The sequence below is a fragment of the Aulonocara stuartgranti genome (assembly GCF_965226115.1).
Source record: "Aulonocara stuartgranti genome assembly, chromosome: 4".
Lineage (NCBI taxonomy): Eukaryota > Metazoa > Chordata > Actinopteri > Cichliformes > Cichlidae > Aulonocara > Aulonocara stuartgranti.
The window spans coordinates 11,702,242-11,720,014 of NC_138942.1; the positions used below are offsets into that span (position 1 = coordinate 11,702,242).

The window sequence follows — 17,773 nt, forward strand, 5'->3', positions numbered from 1 at the left end:
ACATGAAGTTTAGAGTGTTGTAGTGACTGACTCCAGAAAGTTGGTGACCTCTGTGCACTATGTGAGACCCTGCTTTATCAATTTATGTGGCTTACCAATACACGGCTGGTTGCTGTGGTTCCTATTCACTTCCACTTCATTATAACACCACTAACAGTTGAATGTAGAATATTTAGTAACAAGGAATTTTCACTACTGGACTTGTTGCACAGGTGGTATTCTATAATGCTGCCATGTCGGAATTCACTGAGCTCCTGAGAGAGACCCGTTCTGCAATAAATGATTGGAGAAGAAGACTGCATGCCTAGGTGCTTGATTTTAAGCATGTGTTGCCATGGAAGTTTTTGAAACAATTGAATTCAGTGCTTTGGGTGGGTAATTAAAAAATTCTCTGTAGAACAATATGCCATTTTGCATCTTTAGCAGGTTAAACATTTTAGGCTAAATATTACCATAAATTCACAGTCAAAAACTGATAATGCCTGAGATTGACTTTTTACATCCAATCTATTTACAGTTATAAAAATATTCCTTCAGACAGAGCTGTATATATGTGTTTATATTAAAATGTCCAAATTAATCTTATTACCAAACTTTAATAGGTATATTCAACAACTGCCATAATAACATCACATATTTTTTCAGGATAGTATTTGTAGCTGCACTGCTCTATATATACAACTCTGGTATACATTTACTTTTGAGAAAGGCAAAGCAGTAAAAAAGACGGACCAAAATCCAGTTCGCTTGTAAAAATACAAATTGAGTTTAAGGCAGTGCAAGTCACCATAAAACAGTGTCACTGATATAATACTGTAATGCTCACTCACATATAAGGCCACAATTGGTGGTGCCTTTCTACTTTCTATTTCGGATCATGCAGTACAGCTTACCTCAACTGAAAATGTGGGCAGACCTCTAACAAAATCTGATATCTCCCCCACAGCACATCTATCTATACACGCGCGTGTGTGTGTGTGTCTGTGTGTGTGTGTCTGTGTGTGTGTGTGTGTGTGTGTGTGTGTGTGTACATGTTTAGACATTTTTGTGAGGACAGAAAATTGGCATACTACTATACTTGTGGGGACCATCAATCCCCAAAGTAAAATGAAGAGTAGAAGAGGATTTGAAATTTTGAGCTGGACATTTCCTCTGCTCTTTAATGTCACCCTATGGTCATCCCTCTCCTTGAAATATCTGTTCACAACAGCCCTTTCCATTTTTATTTGTCAGAGTCTGATACAATCACCACTCTCTCCCCAGGAACACTCTCTACCACTTTACCCAACTTACTCCAGAATTCTTTTTCTTTTCTAACTGACATCCAACTTGTGGGGCATATGTACTGACAACATTCAGAATCATCCTTTTGATTTCCAGGTTCAAACTCATGTTCCTGCCTGACACTTTATTCACCTCTACAACAGGATAGCAAGGTGTGACAAAAGAAAATAATAATGAAGTGATGTGGATAAAAAGAATAGCAAGAAGTACCAGGTCCAGTGTTCCATGACTAGGATAAAAACTGCATTGTTCCTCCTTAATTAAAGGTTCAACTAAAAGACACACTCTGCAGCATGCTGGCATAGACCCTACCAGAGAGGCTGAGGATGATGCCCACCATTTGACACTCTGTGCTTTTTGCAAATGACTTCATCCTGAGCACTTGAGACATGTGTGAAAGGTTCTGGAGAAGCCACGGATAATGTTGTCAGACCTTTCGTTTGGGCAGAGTACTTGATTTGTCATTCATCATAGTAAAGGGATCTTATCCTTGTCTCATTAGAGTTTAAGGCTTTGTGAATGGTGAAGGGATCACAGAGACTTCATGTGTAGAACTGTCAATTAAATTGGGGGATTTTGTGCATGTTAGTGGCATCCATAGATGTCTAAGTGATCAGACAGTACTCATCACTAGCTCTCTCTAATGAGAGAGAGTTAGTAGCTCCATTGTAATTAAGAAATTTCAGTGCACTCGTCCAGATAGAAGTCCAAGCAAAAGAAACTCATCTATGACTCGATATGGACTACGATAGTATTTTCACTAAAGTATTAAGATATTAGTAAGTAAGAAGTAAGACACTTAATACTGTACACCTAGCAAAGCACTGGGCTAAATAAAAAGCAGATCAAAAAGTGTTTCCATTTTTGGTTGTAATGCTGTGTGTCTGCTCTGCAGTTTTGTTGCAATTCTACTGGCCCTTGGAATTACAGTGAAAACACACAACATACTGCATTTGATATTTGACCATGGACTTACCTTACCAATAGGTATAGGTACTTGTGGGTACTTCTGTGTTGTTGAAAAATAAATATATCTGTCTTTTGTGCCAACCACAAACCACTCCTCCTGTCCTTTGCTGGATTTATTTTTGACCATGATAGTATCTCATGTTCTGCTAGAAAGATAGCAAACATTAAGTCAAGTTTGAGCAAGCTTTAGAAATAAAAGCTAATCCTTTCTATGATCCCAGATTTTCCCTTCCTGTAAGAATATATCATTTAATTAGTTTATCAAAATTGTAAGCTAAAAGCTGTACGTTCACTTCTATCCACACAGAAATTAAATGTATTTATAACAAATTATTTTATAGTAATACATTTTTTAATATTATGTTCCCGGTAGCTATATATAACACACAGAAAGTCTGATGATTTTTATGTCCTGTAATTATACACCAGTGGCACTAGAAGTTTAAAACTGGCTATCAAAATATCAAAGATAGTTGGACACACAGATAAGCTTAGTATAAACTGTATCAAATTAATATCCATTTATCTTCAAAAGTTATTAGAATGAATAATCCCAAAACCATGCAGAGCACTATTTTAATTTACCACTAACTATATTGTTAACATTTCTTACATTTTCCATATTTAGGAGCATAATCACTTAAAGAAATATACCAAATAAACCACAATACATTGGCAATATTTTTTTCACTAAGGAATACAGCTGAATTGTTTATATTTGAAAGTATGTTGTATTAGAAAAGAGGGATTACATATGTGGAAAATGGATCAAAACAATTAATTTATTTTTGACCATATCAGTATCAAGAAGCAAGGTGTCAGACATTCATGACCAAACTAAGGAGAGTGTAAATGCTGAGGAAGCAGAGCCGTTGTTTATAAAAGCAGCAGCTCTGGAGATTTGCTCTAACTGACGGGCATCTAAGACGGGTGAGTACAGTAAAGGATTCAGCTACCATGTTTTATCTACTGTGTATTATATGCTCTCATTAAGTTTATATTTTACATTTTTAAGTGTTCAGTTATTACATTTTTTTTTGACACTGAAAATTTTACTTTTTGAATGGATTCTTAAACTGAAGAGTAAAATGTCCATTGATATACGTTTACTTATTTTATAGCACCTTGACATACACAGGATACCAAGGAATTTCTGTTTGCATCAGCTGAGGTAAAATCCACGAATCAAAAAGAATGGATGTTAATTATGGTTTGTATAATAAGTACAGTAAATGATTTATGTGTCAATCCATCATATTTTCAGTCTTTAGTAAAGTGCCACCATGAGCACAGACGCGGAGATGGCGCAGTATGGCGCGGCGGCCATTTACCTACGCAAGCCAGAAAAGGAGAGGATTGAGGCCCAGACTGCTCCATTTGATGCCAAGACGGCCTTCTTTGTGACTGTTCCTGATGAGATGTATGTCAAGGGGAAACTTACCAAGAAGGAGGGTGGTAAAGCCACTGTTGAGACAGACGACGGAAAGGTAGATGAATTATCAATGTACTTTATCTATTTGTCAAATATATAGTGCCGAACTTTGAAAGCTGATTTTTTCTAAGTGATCTTAATTTTCTATTCAGACGGTCACTGTAAAGGAGGATGAAATCCACCCTAGAAACCCTCCAAAGTTTGATAAGATGGAGGACATGGCCATGATGACCCACCTTAATGAGCCATCTGTGTTGTTTAACCTCAAAGAGCGTTATGCATCATGGATGATCTACGTAAGTTTTCACATTGCTGTGTGTGAGAGGAAAGTATCATGCTGATCTGTAAATGTTTAAATGATATTTATTGTCTATGATACAGACCTACTCTGGGTTGTTCTGCGTTGTCGTCAATCCCTACAAGTGGCTTCCTGTATATGATGCTACATGTGTAGCAGGATACAGAGGAAAGAAGAGGATTGAGGCTCCACCCCACATCTTCTCCATCTCTGACAATGCCTATCAGTTCATGCTCACTGGTAAGCTCAATTCTCTATTAAAGACTTTAAATGCATTTAGGACTTCTACTTAAAGAGATGACCATTAATCATTGCGTGAAAAAAATTGCTTCTTACCACATAGCTACTTATAAGTGATTGGAAATAAATGAATCCTAAGATTATTCAAGACATGCTTATATGTTTTTCTTTTAGATCGTGAGAACCAGTCTGTCCTGATTACGTGAGTATAATAAAAACTGTATGCAAAATATATAAAAACTATATAAAGGCATTTTAACAATGTGTCCCATAAACCCCAGTGGAGAATCCGGTGCAGGAAAGACTGTCAACACCAAACGTGTCATCCAGTACTTTGCAACAATTGCAGCTCTTGGAGCTAAGAAGGCTGAGCCAACACCTGGCAAAATGCAGGTAGATTTTTTATTCTGCATCAACGTCTTTGTGACAGAAAAAGAAAATCAATTTTGGAAGATCAGCTCACATAAACACAATATATTCTTGCAGGGCTCTCTTGAGGATCAGATTGTTGCTGCCAACCCTCTGTTGGAGGCCTACGGTAATGCCAAGACTGTGAGGAATGACAACTCCTCTCGTTTTGTAAGTGATTAAAATGAGTTAATGTAAATGAGCTTTTTACTACTTGCTCTCATGAAAGGCAATATTAATAAAGATCTACCCCTGTAGGGTAAATTCATCAGGATTCACTTTGGCACATCTGGCAAGCTGGCCTCAGCTGATATTGAAACATGTAAGTTTGAACCACAGTGTAAATTACCATTATCTGTGATAGAAATTATATTTAATTAGTCACTTAAATGTATTCAAGCTCTGGGGAATGAGAATCAAACTGATAGGTCCAGAATGCCCCCCCCCCCCCCCCCCCCCAAACCAACCAAAAAAACCCCTAAATATTATGTAACAGATCTGTTTAGTTATTTTACAGCACATAAGAAGATGAGTCACTTAATTTCAGAAGAAGTAATATTGTCTGTTGTGGTGGAACACACGGATGCATGAACAGTGTGGTTACGCTATATATATAAGTTATATACTGTAACCCAGTAGTTATCATGTGTGTAAGTAGGAACATATTGCAAAAACATTTAAAGTATAATAAGGTATACTGTGAAGCACGTTATAAGTAAAGCAACAGAACTGAAAAAAGTTTCAAACACGCCCAATGACAGCCAAGGAAATAAATGCATGCATGATCCATTTTGCAGTTTTGACTGTGATGTCTCATGTCTACAGTGTCAAAATTAATCTGTTGTCCTTAGATCTGCTGGAGAAGTCCCGTGTCACCTTCCAGTTGTCTGCTGAGAGGAGCTACCATATCTTCTATCAGCTGATGACAGGCCACAAGCCTGAGCTTCTGGGTATGTTGACAGGACACCTAAATTTAAAATTTAAAACCATTAAAATCACATTCTAAGCAAAAAACAAGTTAACTTCATTTCTCCTTTCAGAGGCTCTTCTGATCACAACTAACCCTTATGACTATCCAATGATCAGTCAGGGAGAAATCACTGTCAAGAGCATCAATGATGTGGAGGAGTTCATTGCAACAGATGTAAAATCACATTTGACACAGAATCTTATACTTAACCATAAATATCTTCTTTTGTTTTATTTATTGATAGCTGATTTCATTTTTTTCTTACAGACTGCTATTGACATCTTGGGCTTTACTGCTGAAGAGAAGTTAAGCATCTACAAGCTGACTGGTGCTGTGATGCATCATGGCAACATGAAATTCAAGCAGAAGCAGCGTGAAGAGCAGGCTGAACCTGATGGCACCGAGGGTATTGTGAAATATTTCTATAATGGAGAAATGTTTGAAGTATTTGTATTTATTAGGTATTATAATGATTTGTTTTAATCCAACAGTGGCTGACAAGATTGCGTACCTACTGGGCCTGAACTCGGCTGATATGCTGAAAGCTTTGTGCTACCCAAGAGTCAAGGTTGGCAATGAGATGGTGACCAAAGGTCAGACCGTCCCACAGGTAATTCATAAAAGGGAGACTTGTATAATCATATTATAATTATAAACATTATAGCTGTATTCATATGGTTTTGTATAATTATAAATTCTTGTTTGCCAGGTCAACAATGCTGTCTCGGCTCTGTGCAAATCCGTATATGAGAAAATGTTCTTGTGGATGGTTATCCGTATCAATGAGATGCTGGACACAAAGCAGCCCAGACAGTTCTTCATTGGAGTGCTGGATATCGCTGGGTTTGAGATCTTTGATGTGAGCACTTGAAACATTTCACCACATTTCTTAAACTTTAAAGACTTTATTGCCATGAAGTTAGACATGTTTGTACTATTACAGTTCAACAGCTTGGAGCAACTCTGCATCAACTTCACCAATGAGAAACTGCAACAGTTTTTCAACCATCACATGTTTGTCCTGGAGCAAGAGGAGTACAAGAAAGAAGGCATTCAATGGGAGTTCATTGACTTTGGTATGGACTTGGCTGCTTGCATTGAGCTTATTGAGAAGGTAAACAGCTGCTCAGGAAGAAATGTACATGTGGTTGCATATGTTACCTCCCTTGAAATTTTAATATAATTTATGATATTTTCTCAGCCATTGGGCATCTTCTCCATCCTTGAAGAGGAGTGCATGTTCCCCAAGGCCTCTGACACAACGTTCAAGAACAAGCTGCACGATCAGCATCTTGGCAAGACCAAAGCATTTGAGAAACCAAAGCCTGGAAAGGGCAAGGCTGAGGCACACTTCTCCCTGGTTCACTATGCTGGTACAGTGGACTACAATATCACTGGCTGGCTGGACAAGAACAAGGACCCACTGAATGACTCAGTTGTTCAGCTCTACCAGAAGTCATCAAACAAACTAATGTGCTTCCTTTACGCAGCCCATGCTGGAGCTGAAGGTAAGAAAAAAAACTGCTCACAAACTGCCATGTCCAGTACAGATAGCTACAATGTGCATACTGCAGGATAAATTTATACTGTGAAAAATATTTTTTCCAATTCCAATAATGAAATTTACTGTTTATGAAAACAGAGGCTGCTGGTGGTGGCAAGAAGGGTGGTAAGAAGAAGGGTGGTTCCTTCCAGACTGTGTCTGCTCTTTTCAGAGTATGTATAGATTTATATATATATATATATATATATATATATATATATATATATAAATTAAATGCTAATTTTTAAATAGTATTAACCTATTATCTAATGATGCTGATCTACAGGAGAATCTGGCCAAGCTGATGACCAACTTAAGAAGCACTCATCCTCACTTTGTCCGTTGCCTGATTCCCAATGAGACAAAGACCCCAGGTACCCCACAGTAATATTAACTGCAAAAATGACAGTAAGAATATAGAAAAGATTTGAAACATTATGCATTTCTGACTCTCAGGCCTTATGGAGAACTTCCTGGTCATCCACCAGCTGAGGTGTAATGGTGTACTGGAGGGCATCAGAATCTGCAGAAAGGGTTTCCCCAGCAGAATCCTCTATGGTGACTTCAAGCAGAGGTGACAGCACATTACAATATTGGAAAGGAAAAATGAATTCATGGTTGTTGTAAAGGACAAACTTGAATATGGTGAAAGAAAAATCTAAGTAACAACATGATTTTCTCTTGAAGATACAAAGTGTTGAATGCCAGTGTCATCCCTGAGGGACAGTTCATTGACAACAAGAAAGCTTCAGAGAAGCTGCTTGGCTCCATTGATGTGGATCACACACAGTACATGTTTGGGCACACAAAGGTACACTTCATTATATTAATAGACATTAACAAAACACTGTCCATTTGTACTTGTACTTGTGTTTTCAATGATTAAATAGGTGTTCTTCAAAGCTGGTCTGCTGGGCACTCTTGAGGAGATGAGAGATGAGAAACTGGCTGAGCTGGTGACCATGACTCAGGCTCTCTGCAGAGGATACGTCATGAGGAAAGAGTTTGTGAAGATGATGGAGAGGAGGTAACATTGTCATACTAAACTCTATTGTATTCTCTTTTGTATTTCCTTTCTCATATTAAGACCCAACGACACTAAAAGTAACACTCTCATGTTTGGTTTTTAGAGAATCTATCTACACCATCCAGTACAACATCCGTTCTTTCATGAATGTCAAGAACTGGCCATGGCTGAAAGTATACTTCAAGATCAAGCCTCTTCTGAAGAGTGCTGAGACTGAGAAGGAGTTGCAGAACATGAAGGAGAACTATGAGAAGATGAAGACAGACCTGGCTACTGCTCTGGCCAAGAAGAAGGAACTGGAAGAGAAGATGGTCGGCCTGCTGCAGGAGAAGAATGACCTGCAACTTCAAGTGGCTGCAGTAAGTAGTAGAGAAAATTTTATATTACACTTATAGTTCATGTATATTAAATTTAGATATGAAAAGGCCACATGCTTATTTTATCCTCTGATTATTTATGTGCTAAAACAAAAGTGTAGCTAAAAGCACGATCAAGAAAACACTAGGACAATGTGACTCACAAATAATCTAACTTGTGTGTTCAACATGTATTATAGGAAGTTGACAATCTCTCTGATGCTGAAGAAAGGTGTGAGGGGCTCATTAAGAGCAAGATCCAGCTCGAGGCCAAACTCAAAGAGACAAGTGAGAGACTGGAGGATGAAGAGGAAATCAATGCTGAGCTGACTGCTAAGAAGAGGAAGCTGGAGGATGAATGCTCTGAGCTGAAGAAGGACATTGATGACTTGGAGCTCACCTTGGCCAAAGTGGAGAAGGAGAAACATGCCACAGAAAACAAGGTTCAGTTCATTTTGATTATATTCTTAGTTCAATTAAAACATATAATGTTGTTCTTTGAATATATATGTTAAACGTTCAAATAATCAGTAAAATCTCAAACAAAATTAAACTTAATGTATTCACATTGTTTCAGGTGAAAAACCTGACAGAGGAGATGGCATCTCAAGATGAGTCAATTGCCAAGTTGACTAAGGAGAAGAAAGCCTTACAAGAGGCCCATCAGCAAACACTGGATGATCTCCAGGCAGAGGAGGACAAAGTCAACACTCTGACCAAGTCCAAAACAAAGCTGGAACAGCAAGTTGATGATGTAAGAAAACTATAATAATGATGTGTTTGTTTTTGTTTTTTATGGAAAGAATTTTAGTGCTGAATCATTGTCATACCAACCACTTGAATCAACTGACATGACTTTATAGCTTGAGGGTTCACTGGAGCAAGAGAAGAAGCTCCGCATGGACCTTGAGAGAGCCAAGAGGAAGCTGGAGGGAGATCTGAAACTGGCCCAGGAATCCATAATGGATCTGGAGAATGACAAGCAGCAGTCTGATGAGAAAATCAAGAAGTAGGGCTTTTTTTGTAAATAATTTTCTTTACACACACTGCATTGCAATAATCATATGGACTATGATCGTAAAACCATACTTCTTCCACACCAAGGAAGGACTTTGAAATCAGCCAACTTCTCAGCAAAATTGAAGATGAACAATCCCTTGGTGCTCAACTTCAGAAGAAGATTAAAGAACTTCAGGTAACACTAATGACCAGTGTTCATAAAGAATATTGTTCATTATAAGTCAAAAACCTACTTTAGTTCAGGTTCTAATCGATAAATCCAAATAATTTCAAACTAGGCTCGTATTGAGGAGCTGGAAGAGGAGATTGAGGCTGAGAGGGCAGCTCGGGCTAAGGTAGAGAAGCAGAGAGCCGACCTCTCCAGGGAGCTTGAAGAGATCAGCGAGAGGCTCGAGGAAGCTGGTGGAGCAACAGCTGCTCAGATTGAGATGAACAAGAAGCGAGAGGCTGAGTTCCAGAAACTGCGTCGTGATCTTGAGGAATCAACTCTGCAGCATGAAGCTACTGCAGCAGCTCTCCGTAAGAAGCAGGCTGACACTGTAGCAGAGCTCGGAGAGCAGATCGACAACCTCCAGCGTGTCAAACAGAAGCTGGAGAAAGAGAAGAGCGAGTACAAGATGGAGATTGATGACCTCTCCAGCAACATGGAGGCTGTTGCTAAAGCAAAGGTGCGGACAGTATTTATAGAGAACAGATTTTTTCTTTTTTACATTTCAGGACCGCCAAAGCAGCTCATTAACTGTTAACATGGATATGGCATTACTTGGTGACAGGGCAACTTGGAGAAAATGTGCAGGACTCTTGAGGATCAACTAAGTGAACTCAAAGCCAAAAATGATGAGAATGTTCGTCAGCTGAATGACATTAATGCCCAGAAGGCGAGACTTCAAACAGAGAATGGTAAGTGATGTATAACAAAGAAACAGTCTGTGTCTGGAAATTTGTCATTTACAGGTACCTAAAACTACAACCAATCAGTGGGTGAAATGAAACAAACTGGGCTTAATACATGTGTGTTAACTACAGGTGAGTTCAGTCGCCAGCTTGAGGAGAAAGAAGCTCTTGTTTCTCAGCTCACAAGGGGCAAGCAGGCCTTCACTCAGCAGATTGAGGAACTGAAGAGACACGTTGAGGAGGAAGTGAAGGTCTGAAATATTTTCTCTCTTCTTTTAAATTTCAGCACTTACTAATAAAAACAGAGACAAGTTTTAATCAGTTACAGAGACACTCAGTAACTCTGAGACAGATAATCCTCTAATTTCTTTCTTAGGTTTTACCTCTTAAATTTGTTATCCTCTCAGCATTAGACTTTAAAATTGATTTCAACAATAAAATATCGAAATCTGAAATCAACTGTCACTTCAACAGGCCAAGAATGCCCTGGCTCATGCTGTTCAGTCAGCACGTCATGACTGTGATCTGCTCAGAGAGCAGTTTGAGGAGGAGCAGGAGGCCAAGGCTGAGCTGCAGCGAGGAATGTCCAAGGCCAACAGTGAGGTGGCTCAGTGGCGATCCAAATATGAGACTGATGCCATCCAGCGAACTGAGGAGCTGGAGGAGGCCAAGTAAGTCACCATACTTTCATTGTTTAAATTGGTTTTCAGACTTAAAACCAACCAATTCAGACTTAATCAAAACAAAATTATTTTAACAACAGGAAAAAGCTTGCCCAGCGCCTGCAGGAGGCTGAGGAATCCATTGAGGCTGTGAACTCCAAGTGTGCCTCACTGGAGAAGACCAAGCAGAGGCTGCAGGGTGAGGTGGAGGACCTCATGATTGACGTGGAGAGAGCTAATTCTCTGGCTGCCAACCTTGACAAGAAGCAGAGGAACTTTGATAAAGTAAAGTTTTAAACATAACCTCTGTCATCAAAGGAGAATTACACCCATTTCAACAACTAATTATTTAATTAATTAATTTTTAATTAATCTAGGTCCTGGCAGAATGGAAGCAGAAGTATGAGGAGAGCCAGGCAGAGCTGGAAGGAGCCCAAAAGGAGGCTCGTTCTCTCAGCACTGAGTTGTTCAAGATGAAGAACTCATATGAAGAGGCTCTGGATCATCTTGAGACCATGAAGAGAGAGAACAAGAACCTGCAGCGTATGCTTATCTTGCTATAGATCATATGGATATGATTCTAATGTTACAGCTTTTGTTGTGGCCAAAACATTTGCATATATCAGCTCCAAGTACTAAAACTCTTGGCTGTGTTTGCTCTGTAGAGGAGATCTCAGATCTGACTGAGCAGATTGGTGAGACTGGAAAGAGCATCCATGAGCTGGAAAAGGCCAAGAAGACTGTTGAGACTGAGAAGTCTGAAATTCAGACAGCTCTGGAGGAAGCTGAGGTAATGTATTTTATAAAAATGTACTTTGTTTGTAATTACATTTCTAAAACTATCCCTTCTCCAGTTTATGTTGAAATAAACCTTTATTTAAAGGGAACTCTGGAACACGAGGAGGCCAAGATCCTTCGTGTTCAGCTTGAGCTAAACCAGGTAAAAGGTGAGATTGACAGGAAGCTGTCAGAGAAGGATGAGGAGATGGAGCAGATCAAGAGGAACAGCCAGAGGGTGATTGACTCCATGCAGAGCACCCTTGATGCTGAGGTCAGGAGCAGGAATGATGCCCTGAGAGTCAAGAAGAAGATGGAGGGAGACCTGAATGAGATGGAGATTCAGTTGAGCCATGCCAACAGACAGGCTGCTGAGGCCCAGAAACAACTGAGGAATGTCCAAGGACAGCTCAAGGTGAGTTGGTAGTTCATTTGTGTTTGTGTGAATTTTTAATTAACCTCCAAGCAAACAATGATAATATCTTTTGTTTGTTTGTCATCAGGATGCTCAGCTGCACCTGGATGACGCAGTCAGAGGACAGGAAGACATGAAGGAGCAGGTCGCCATGGTGGAGCGCAGAAATGGTCTGATGGTGGCTGAGATTGAGGAGCTGAGAGCCGCTCTGGAGCAGACAGAGAGAGGACGCAAAGTAGCTGAGCAGGAGTTGGTTGATGCTAGCGAGCGTGTTGGACTGCTTCACTCTCAGGTTGGTATTCATTACTTTACAAGAACTTTGAGACATCAGAGAGTGAGAATCACATCATTAAAACGGTTTCTTTTTCATTCAGAACACCAGTCTTTTGAACACCAAGAAGAAGCTGGAGGCTGACCTTGTCCAGGTTCAGGGTGAGGTGGATGATGCAGTTCAGGAAGCAAGAAATGCTGAGGAGAAGGCCAAAAAGGCTATCACTGATGTAAGTTAGTACTTTACAAGCATCTTATCTTTTCAAAAATTTTGTTCATGCTTGATCAATAATGCCAACACCACCCATACTTTCAGGCTGCCATGATGGCTGAGGAGCTGAAGAAGGAGCAGGACACCAGTGCTCACCTGGAGAGGATGAAGAAGAACCTGGAGGTCACAGTCAAGGACCTGCAGCACCGTCTGGATGAGGCAGAGAACCTCGCCATGAAGGGTGGCAAGAAGCAGCTCCAGAAACTGGAGTCCAGGGTATGTACTGCATATATATATGCATATATAGTTATTATTCAAGTATTAAATAAACACTTTGATGCCATCACATGATCTCCACCCATTTTCTTTCTACTCTTAATATTTATTAAAAGCTGATTACTTATCATGGCATTAAAGGTCCGTGAACTAGAAACTGAAGTTGAAGCTGAGCAGAGGCGTGGAGCTGATGCTGTTAAAGGAGTCCGCAAATATGAGAGGAGAGTGAAGGAGCTCACCTACCAGGTGATTACACATTTACCTAAACATCTATTACATTTAAGTTCCTAAATTCTTTCTTCTTCAGCCGTCAGTAACAGTTTGTTGTTTATGCAGACTGAGGAGGACAAGAAGAATTTGGTCAGACTTCAGGATCTGGTGGACAAGCTACAGCTCAAAGTCAAGGCTTACAAGAGACAGGCTGAGGAGGCTGTGAGTGAAATGTTTTGTGATTTTTACATATGGAATTCACAGCTTCATAACTGAGATATCTCTCATATATGATCAGATATGTTTTTAAATAAAACATATTGTTGCACTGAACAGGAGGAACAGGCCAACACCCACATGTCCAGACTGAGAAAGGTCCAACATGAGATGGAGGAAGCTCAGGAACGTGCTGACATTGCTGAATCTCAGGTCAACAAACTGAGAGCCAAGAGCCGTGATGCTGGAAAGGTAATTCATGTAATTTGTTTTACGAAAAAATGTACCGTTGTTTAATGGAGTTGTTTGATATAAGAGCTTTATGTTAATAATTTTCTGTGAATTGAAGAGAGAAGAGAGTGTAGATACTATATTTACAATGTAGAATGAATTGTTTCAATGTTGATAATATGTGTTGAATAATTTTACCTTTCATTATTTTTTTCAGGGTGAAAGTGCTGAATAAGACACATTCTTTTGGAACTTTTTGGCAGTGTTCATAAAATATGAACTAACTGTTAAATTGTCCACGTATGATGTATTAATTCAATAAACACTTTCATTATGATTTCATGAAATGTAAAGAGTTTAATTTATTCTTTATTCTAAAAAAAGTCACATTCACATATACAATTTTTAACACGATAGTTTCTTCAGAATAATCGTGATTCATACCTACAGGACATCGTCCTGTGAAATGAGGACAGCACTTTTCCCTTTGTGTTCTCCCTTCTTGTGTTCAGCATTAGTGATGGCAGAGTTAAGTTAACCTTTAAAAGAAAACCATTCTTCCAGAAATATATTTGTAAGGTCAGACAATGTTGTTGGATGAGAAGGCCTGGTTCACAGTCTAACTCACTCCAAAGGTGTTTAATCAGGTTTTGGTCAGGACTCTGGCAGGCCAGTCAAGTTCTTGCACACCAAATTCCCCCATCCAATTTGTGCACTGGCACGCCATCATGTTAGACTAGGAAGGGGCTGTCCCTAAACTGTTCCCACAAAGCTAGGAGCATGAAACTGTCCAAAATGTCTTGGTGTGTTGAAACATTTCACCGGAACTAAGGGGCCAAGGCCATTTCGTGAAAAATAACTTCACATCGGCGCGATTCATCTCTTATCCAGAAAACATGAATACTGCCACAGTGTCAGTGTGCTTTTCTGCATCTTATGTATTGCATTGTGCCTGGTTATGTAAGGCTTTAGTGCAACTGCGTAGCCATGGAAACCCATTCCATGAAGCTCTATAAACACTGTTCATGAGCTAATCTGAAGACCACATGAAGTTTAGAGTGTTGTAGTGACTGACTCCAGAAAGTTGGTGACCTCTGTGCACTATGTGAGACCCTGCTTTATCAATTTATGTGGCTTACCAATACACGGCTGGTTGCTGTGGTTCCTATTCACTTCCACTTCATTATAACACCACTAACAGTTGAATGTAGAATATTTAGTAACAAGGAATTTTCACTACTGGACTTGTTGCACAGGTGGTATTCTATAATGCTGCCATGTCGGAATTCACTGAGCTCCTGAGAGAGACCCGTTCTGCAATAAATGATTGGAGAAGAAGACTGCATGCCTAGGTGCTTGATTTTAAGCATGTGTTGCCATGGAAGTTTTTGAAACAATTGAATTCAGTGCTTTGGGTGGGTAATTAAAAAATTCTCTGTAGAACAATATGCCATTTTGCATCTTTAGCAGGTTAAACATTTTAGGCTAAATATTACCATAAATTCACAGTCAAAAACTGATAATGCCTGAGATTGACTTTTTACATCCAATCTATTTACAGTTATAAAAATATTCCTTCAGACAGAGCTGTATATATGTGTTTATATTAAAATGTCCAAATTAATCTTATTACCAAACTTTAATAGGTATATTCAACAACTGCCATAATAACATCACATATTTTTTCAGGATAGTATTTGTAGCTGCACTGCTCTATATATACAACTCTGGTATACATTTACTTTTGAGAAAGGCAAAGCAGTAAAAAAGACGGACCAAAATCCAGTTCGCTTGTAAAAATACAAATTGAGTTTAAGGCAGTGCAAGTCACCATAAAACAGTGTCACTGATATAATACTGTAATGCTCACTCACATATAAGGCCACAATTGGTGGTGCCTTTCTACTTTCTATTTCGGATCATGCAGTACAGCTTACCTCAACTGAAAATGTGGACAGACCTCTAACAAAATCTGATATCTCCCCCACAGCACATCTATCTATACACGTGTGTGTGCGTGTGTCTCTCTGTGTGTGTGTGTGTACATGTTTAGACATTTTTGTGAGGACAGAAAATTGGCATACTACTATACTTGTGGGGACCATCAATCCCCAAAGTAAAATGAAGAGTAGAAGAGGATTTGAAATTTTGAGCTGGACATTTCCTCTGCTCTTTAATGTCACCCTATGGTCATCCCTCTCCTTGAAATATCTGTTCACAACAGCCCTTTCCATTTTTATTTGTCAGAGTCTGATACAATCACCACTCTCTCCCCAGGAACACTCTCTACCACTTTACCCAACTTACTCCAGAATTCTTTTTCTTTTCTAACTGACATCCAACTTGTGGGGCATATGTACTGACAACATTCAGAATCATCCTTTTGATTTCCAGGTTCAAACTCATGTTCCTGCCTGACACTTTATTCACCTCTACAACAGGATAGCAAGGTGTGACAAAAGAAAATAATAATGAAGTGATGTGGATAAAAAGAATAGCAAGAAGTACCAGGTCCAGTGTTCCATGACTAGGATAAAAACTGCATTGTTCCTCCTTAATTAAAGGTTCAACTAAAAGACACACTCTGCAGCATGCTGGCATAGACCCTACCAGAGAGGCTGAGGATGATGCCCACCATTTGACACTCTGTGCTTTTTGCAAATGACTTCATCCTGAGCACTTGAGACATGTGTGAAAGGTTCTGGAGAAGCCACGGATAATGTTGTCAGACCTTTCGTTTGGGCAGAGTACTTGATTTGTCATTCATCATAGTAAAGGGATCTTATCCTTGTCTCATTAGAGTTTAAGGCTTTGTGAATGGTGAAGGGATCACAGAGACTTCATGTGTAGAACTGTCAATTAAATTGGGGGATTTTGTGCATGTTAGTGGCATCCATAGATGTCTAAGTGATCAGACAGTACTCATCACTAGCTCTCTCTAATGAGAGAGAGTTAGTAGCTCCATTGTAATTAAGAAATTTCAGTGCACTCGTCCAGATAGAAGTCCAAGCAAAAGAAACTCATCTATGACTCGATATGGACTACGATAGTATTTTCACTAAAGTATTAAGATATTAGTAAGTAAGAAGTAAGACACTTAATACTGTACACCTAGCAAAGCACTGGGCTAAATAAAAAGCAGATCAAAAAGTGTTTCCATTTTTGGTTGTAATGCTGTGTGTCTGCTCTGCAGTTTTGTTGCAATTCTACTGGCCCTTGGAATTACAGTGAAAACACACAACATACTGCATTTGATATTTGACCATGGACTTACCTTACCAATAGGTATAGGTACTTGTGGGTACTTCTGTGTTGTTGAAAAATAAATATATCTGTCTTTTGTGCCAACCACAAACCACTCCTCCTGTCCTTTGCTGGATTTATTTTTGACCATGATAGTATCTCATGTTCTGCTAGAAAGATAGCAAACATTAAGTCAAGTTTGAGCAAGCTTTAGAAATAAAAGCTAATCCTTTCTATGATCCCAGATTTTCCCTTCCTGTAAGAATATATCATTTAATTAGTTTATCAAAATTGTAAGCTAAAAGCTGTACGTTCACTTCTATCCACACAGAAATTAAATGTATTTATAACAAATTATTTTATAGTAATACATTTTTTAATATTATGTTCCCGGTAGCTATATATAACACACAGAAAGTCTGATGATTTTTATGTCCTGTAACTATACACCAGTGGCACTAGAAGTTTAAAACTGGCTATCAAAATATATAGGATAGTTGGACACACACACAAGCTTAGTATAAACTGTATCAAATTAATATCCATTTATCTTCAAAAGTTATTAGAATGAATAATCCCAAAACCATGCAGAGCACTATTTTAATTTAACACTAACTATATTGTTAACATTTCTTACATTTTCCATATTTAGGAGCATAATCACTTAAAGAAATATACCAAATAAACCACAATACATTGGCAATATTTTTTTCACTAAGGAATACAGCTGAATTGTTTATATTTGAAAGTATGTTGTATTAGAAAAGAGGGATTACATATGTGGAAAATGGATCAAAACAATTCATTTATTTTTGACCATA

General features: G+C 38.8%; 1 protein-coding gene across 3 annotated transcripts; it reads left to right on the top strand.

Moving 5' to 3' along the window:
• The first annotated feature begins 3,162 nt into the window (after window positions 1–3,162).
• Window positions 3,163–14,056, top strand: LOC309704778 (myosin heavy chain, fast skeletal muscle-like). 3 transcript variants are annotated; one of them, XM_082530185.1, is made up of 41 exons: window positions 3,163–3,183; window positions 3,375–3,424; window positions 3,518–3,740; window positions 3,838–3,981; window positions 4,067–4,223; window positions 4,398–4,425; window positions 4,505–4,616; window positions 4,710–4,802; window positions 4,890–4,953; window positions 5,483–5,581; window positions 5,672–5,775; window positions 5,869–6,007; window positions 6,093–6,211; window positions 6,311–6,460; window positions 6,545–6,715; window positions 6,803–7,109; window positions 7,244–7,317; window positions 7,431–7,518; window positions 7,601–7,718; window positions 7,832–7,955; window positions 8,035–8,171; window positions 8,275–8,530; window positions 8,728–8,970; window positions 9,105–9,281; window positions 9,391–9,536; window positions 9,632–9,722; window positions 9,826–10,215; window positions 10,321–10,447; window positions 10,574–10,692; window positions 10,916–11,112; window positions 11,205–11,388; window positions 11,481–11,646; window positions 11,769–11,893; window positions 11,987–12,295; window positions 12,384–12,587; window positions 12,670–12,795; window positions 12,882–13,052; window positions 13,194–13,298; window positions 13,389–13,484; window positions 13,599–13,730; window positions 13,927–14,056. In XM_082530185.1, exons 3-41 carry the CDS (start codon window positions 3,537–3,539, stop codon window positions 13,942–13,944), a joined length of 5,814 nt encoding a protein of 1,937 aa, XP_082386311.1. In that variant the 5' UTR covers window positions 3,163–3,183; window positions 3,375–3,424; window positions 3,518–3,536; the 3' UTR covers window positions 13,945–14,056. The 3 variants fall into 3 exon arrangements, with proteins under 3 accessions (XP_082386311.1, XP_082386309.1, XP_082386310.1); XM_082530183.1 differs by having other exon boundaries at window positions 4,505–4,802; XM_082530184.1 differs by having other exon boundaries at window positions 5,672–6,007.
• Window positions 14,057–17,773: the final 3,717 nt, after the last annotated feature.

Bases quoted from the DNA above. Each gene is read 5' to 3' on its own strand.
- LOC309704778 (XM_082530183.1), top strand. From the start codon at position 3,537: ATGAGCACAGACGCGGAGATGGCGCAGTATGGCGCGGCGGCCATTTAC. The intron at 3,741-3,837 runs GTAGATGAATTA...TTTTCTATTCAG, and splicing joins TTGAGACAGACGACGGAAAG to ACGGTCACTGTAAAGGAGGA. The intron at 13,299-13,388 runs GTGATTACACAT...TTGTTTATGCAG, and splicing joins TGAAGGAGCTCACCTACCAG to ACTGAGGAGGACAAGAAGAA.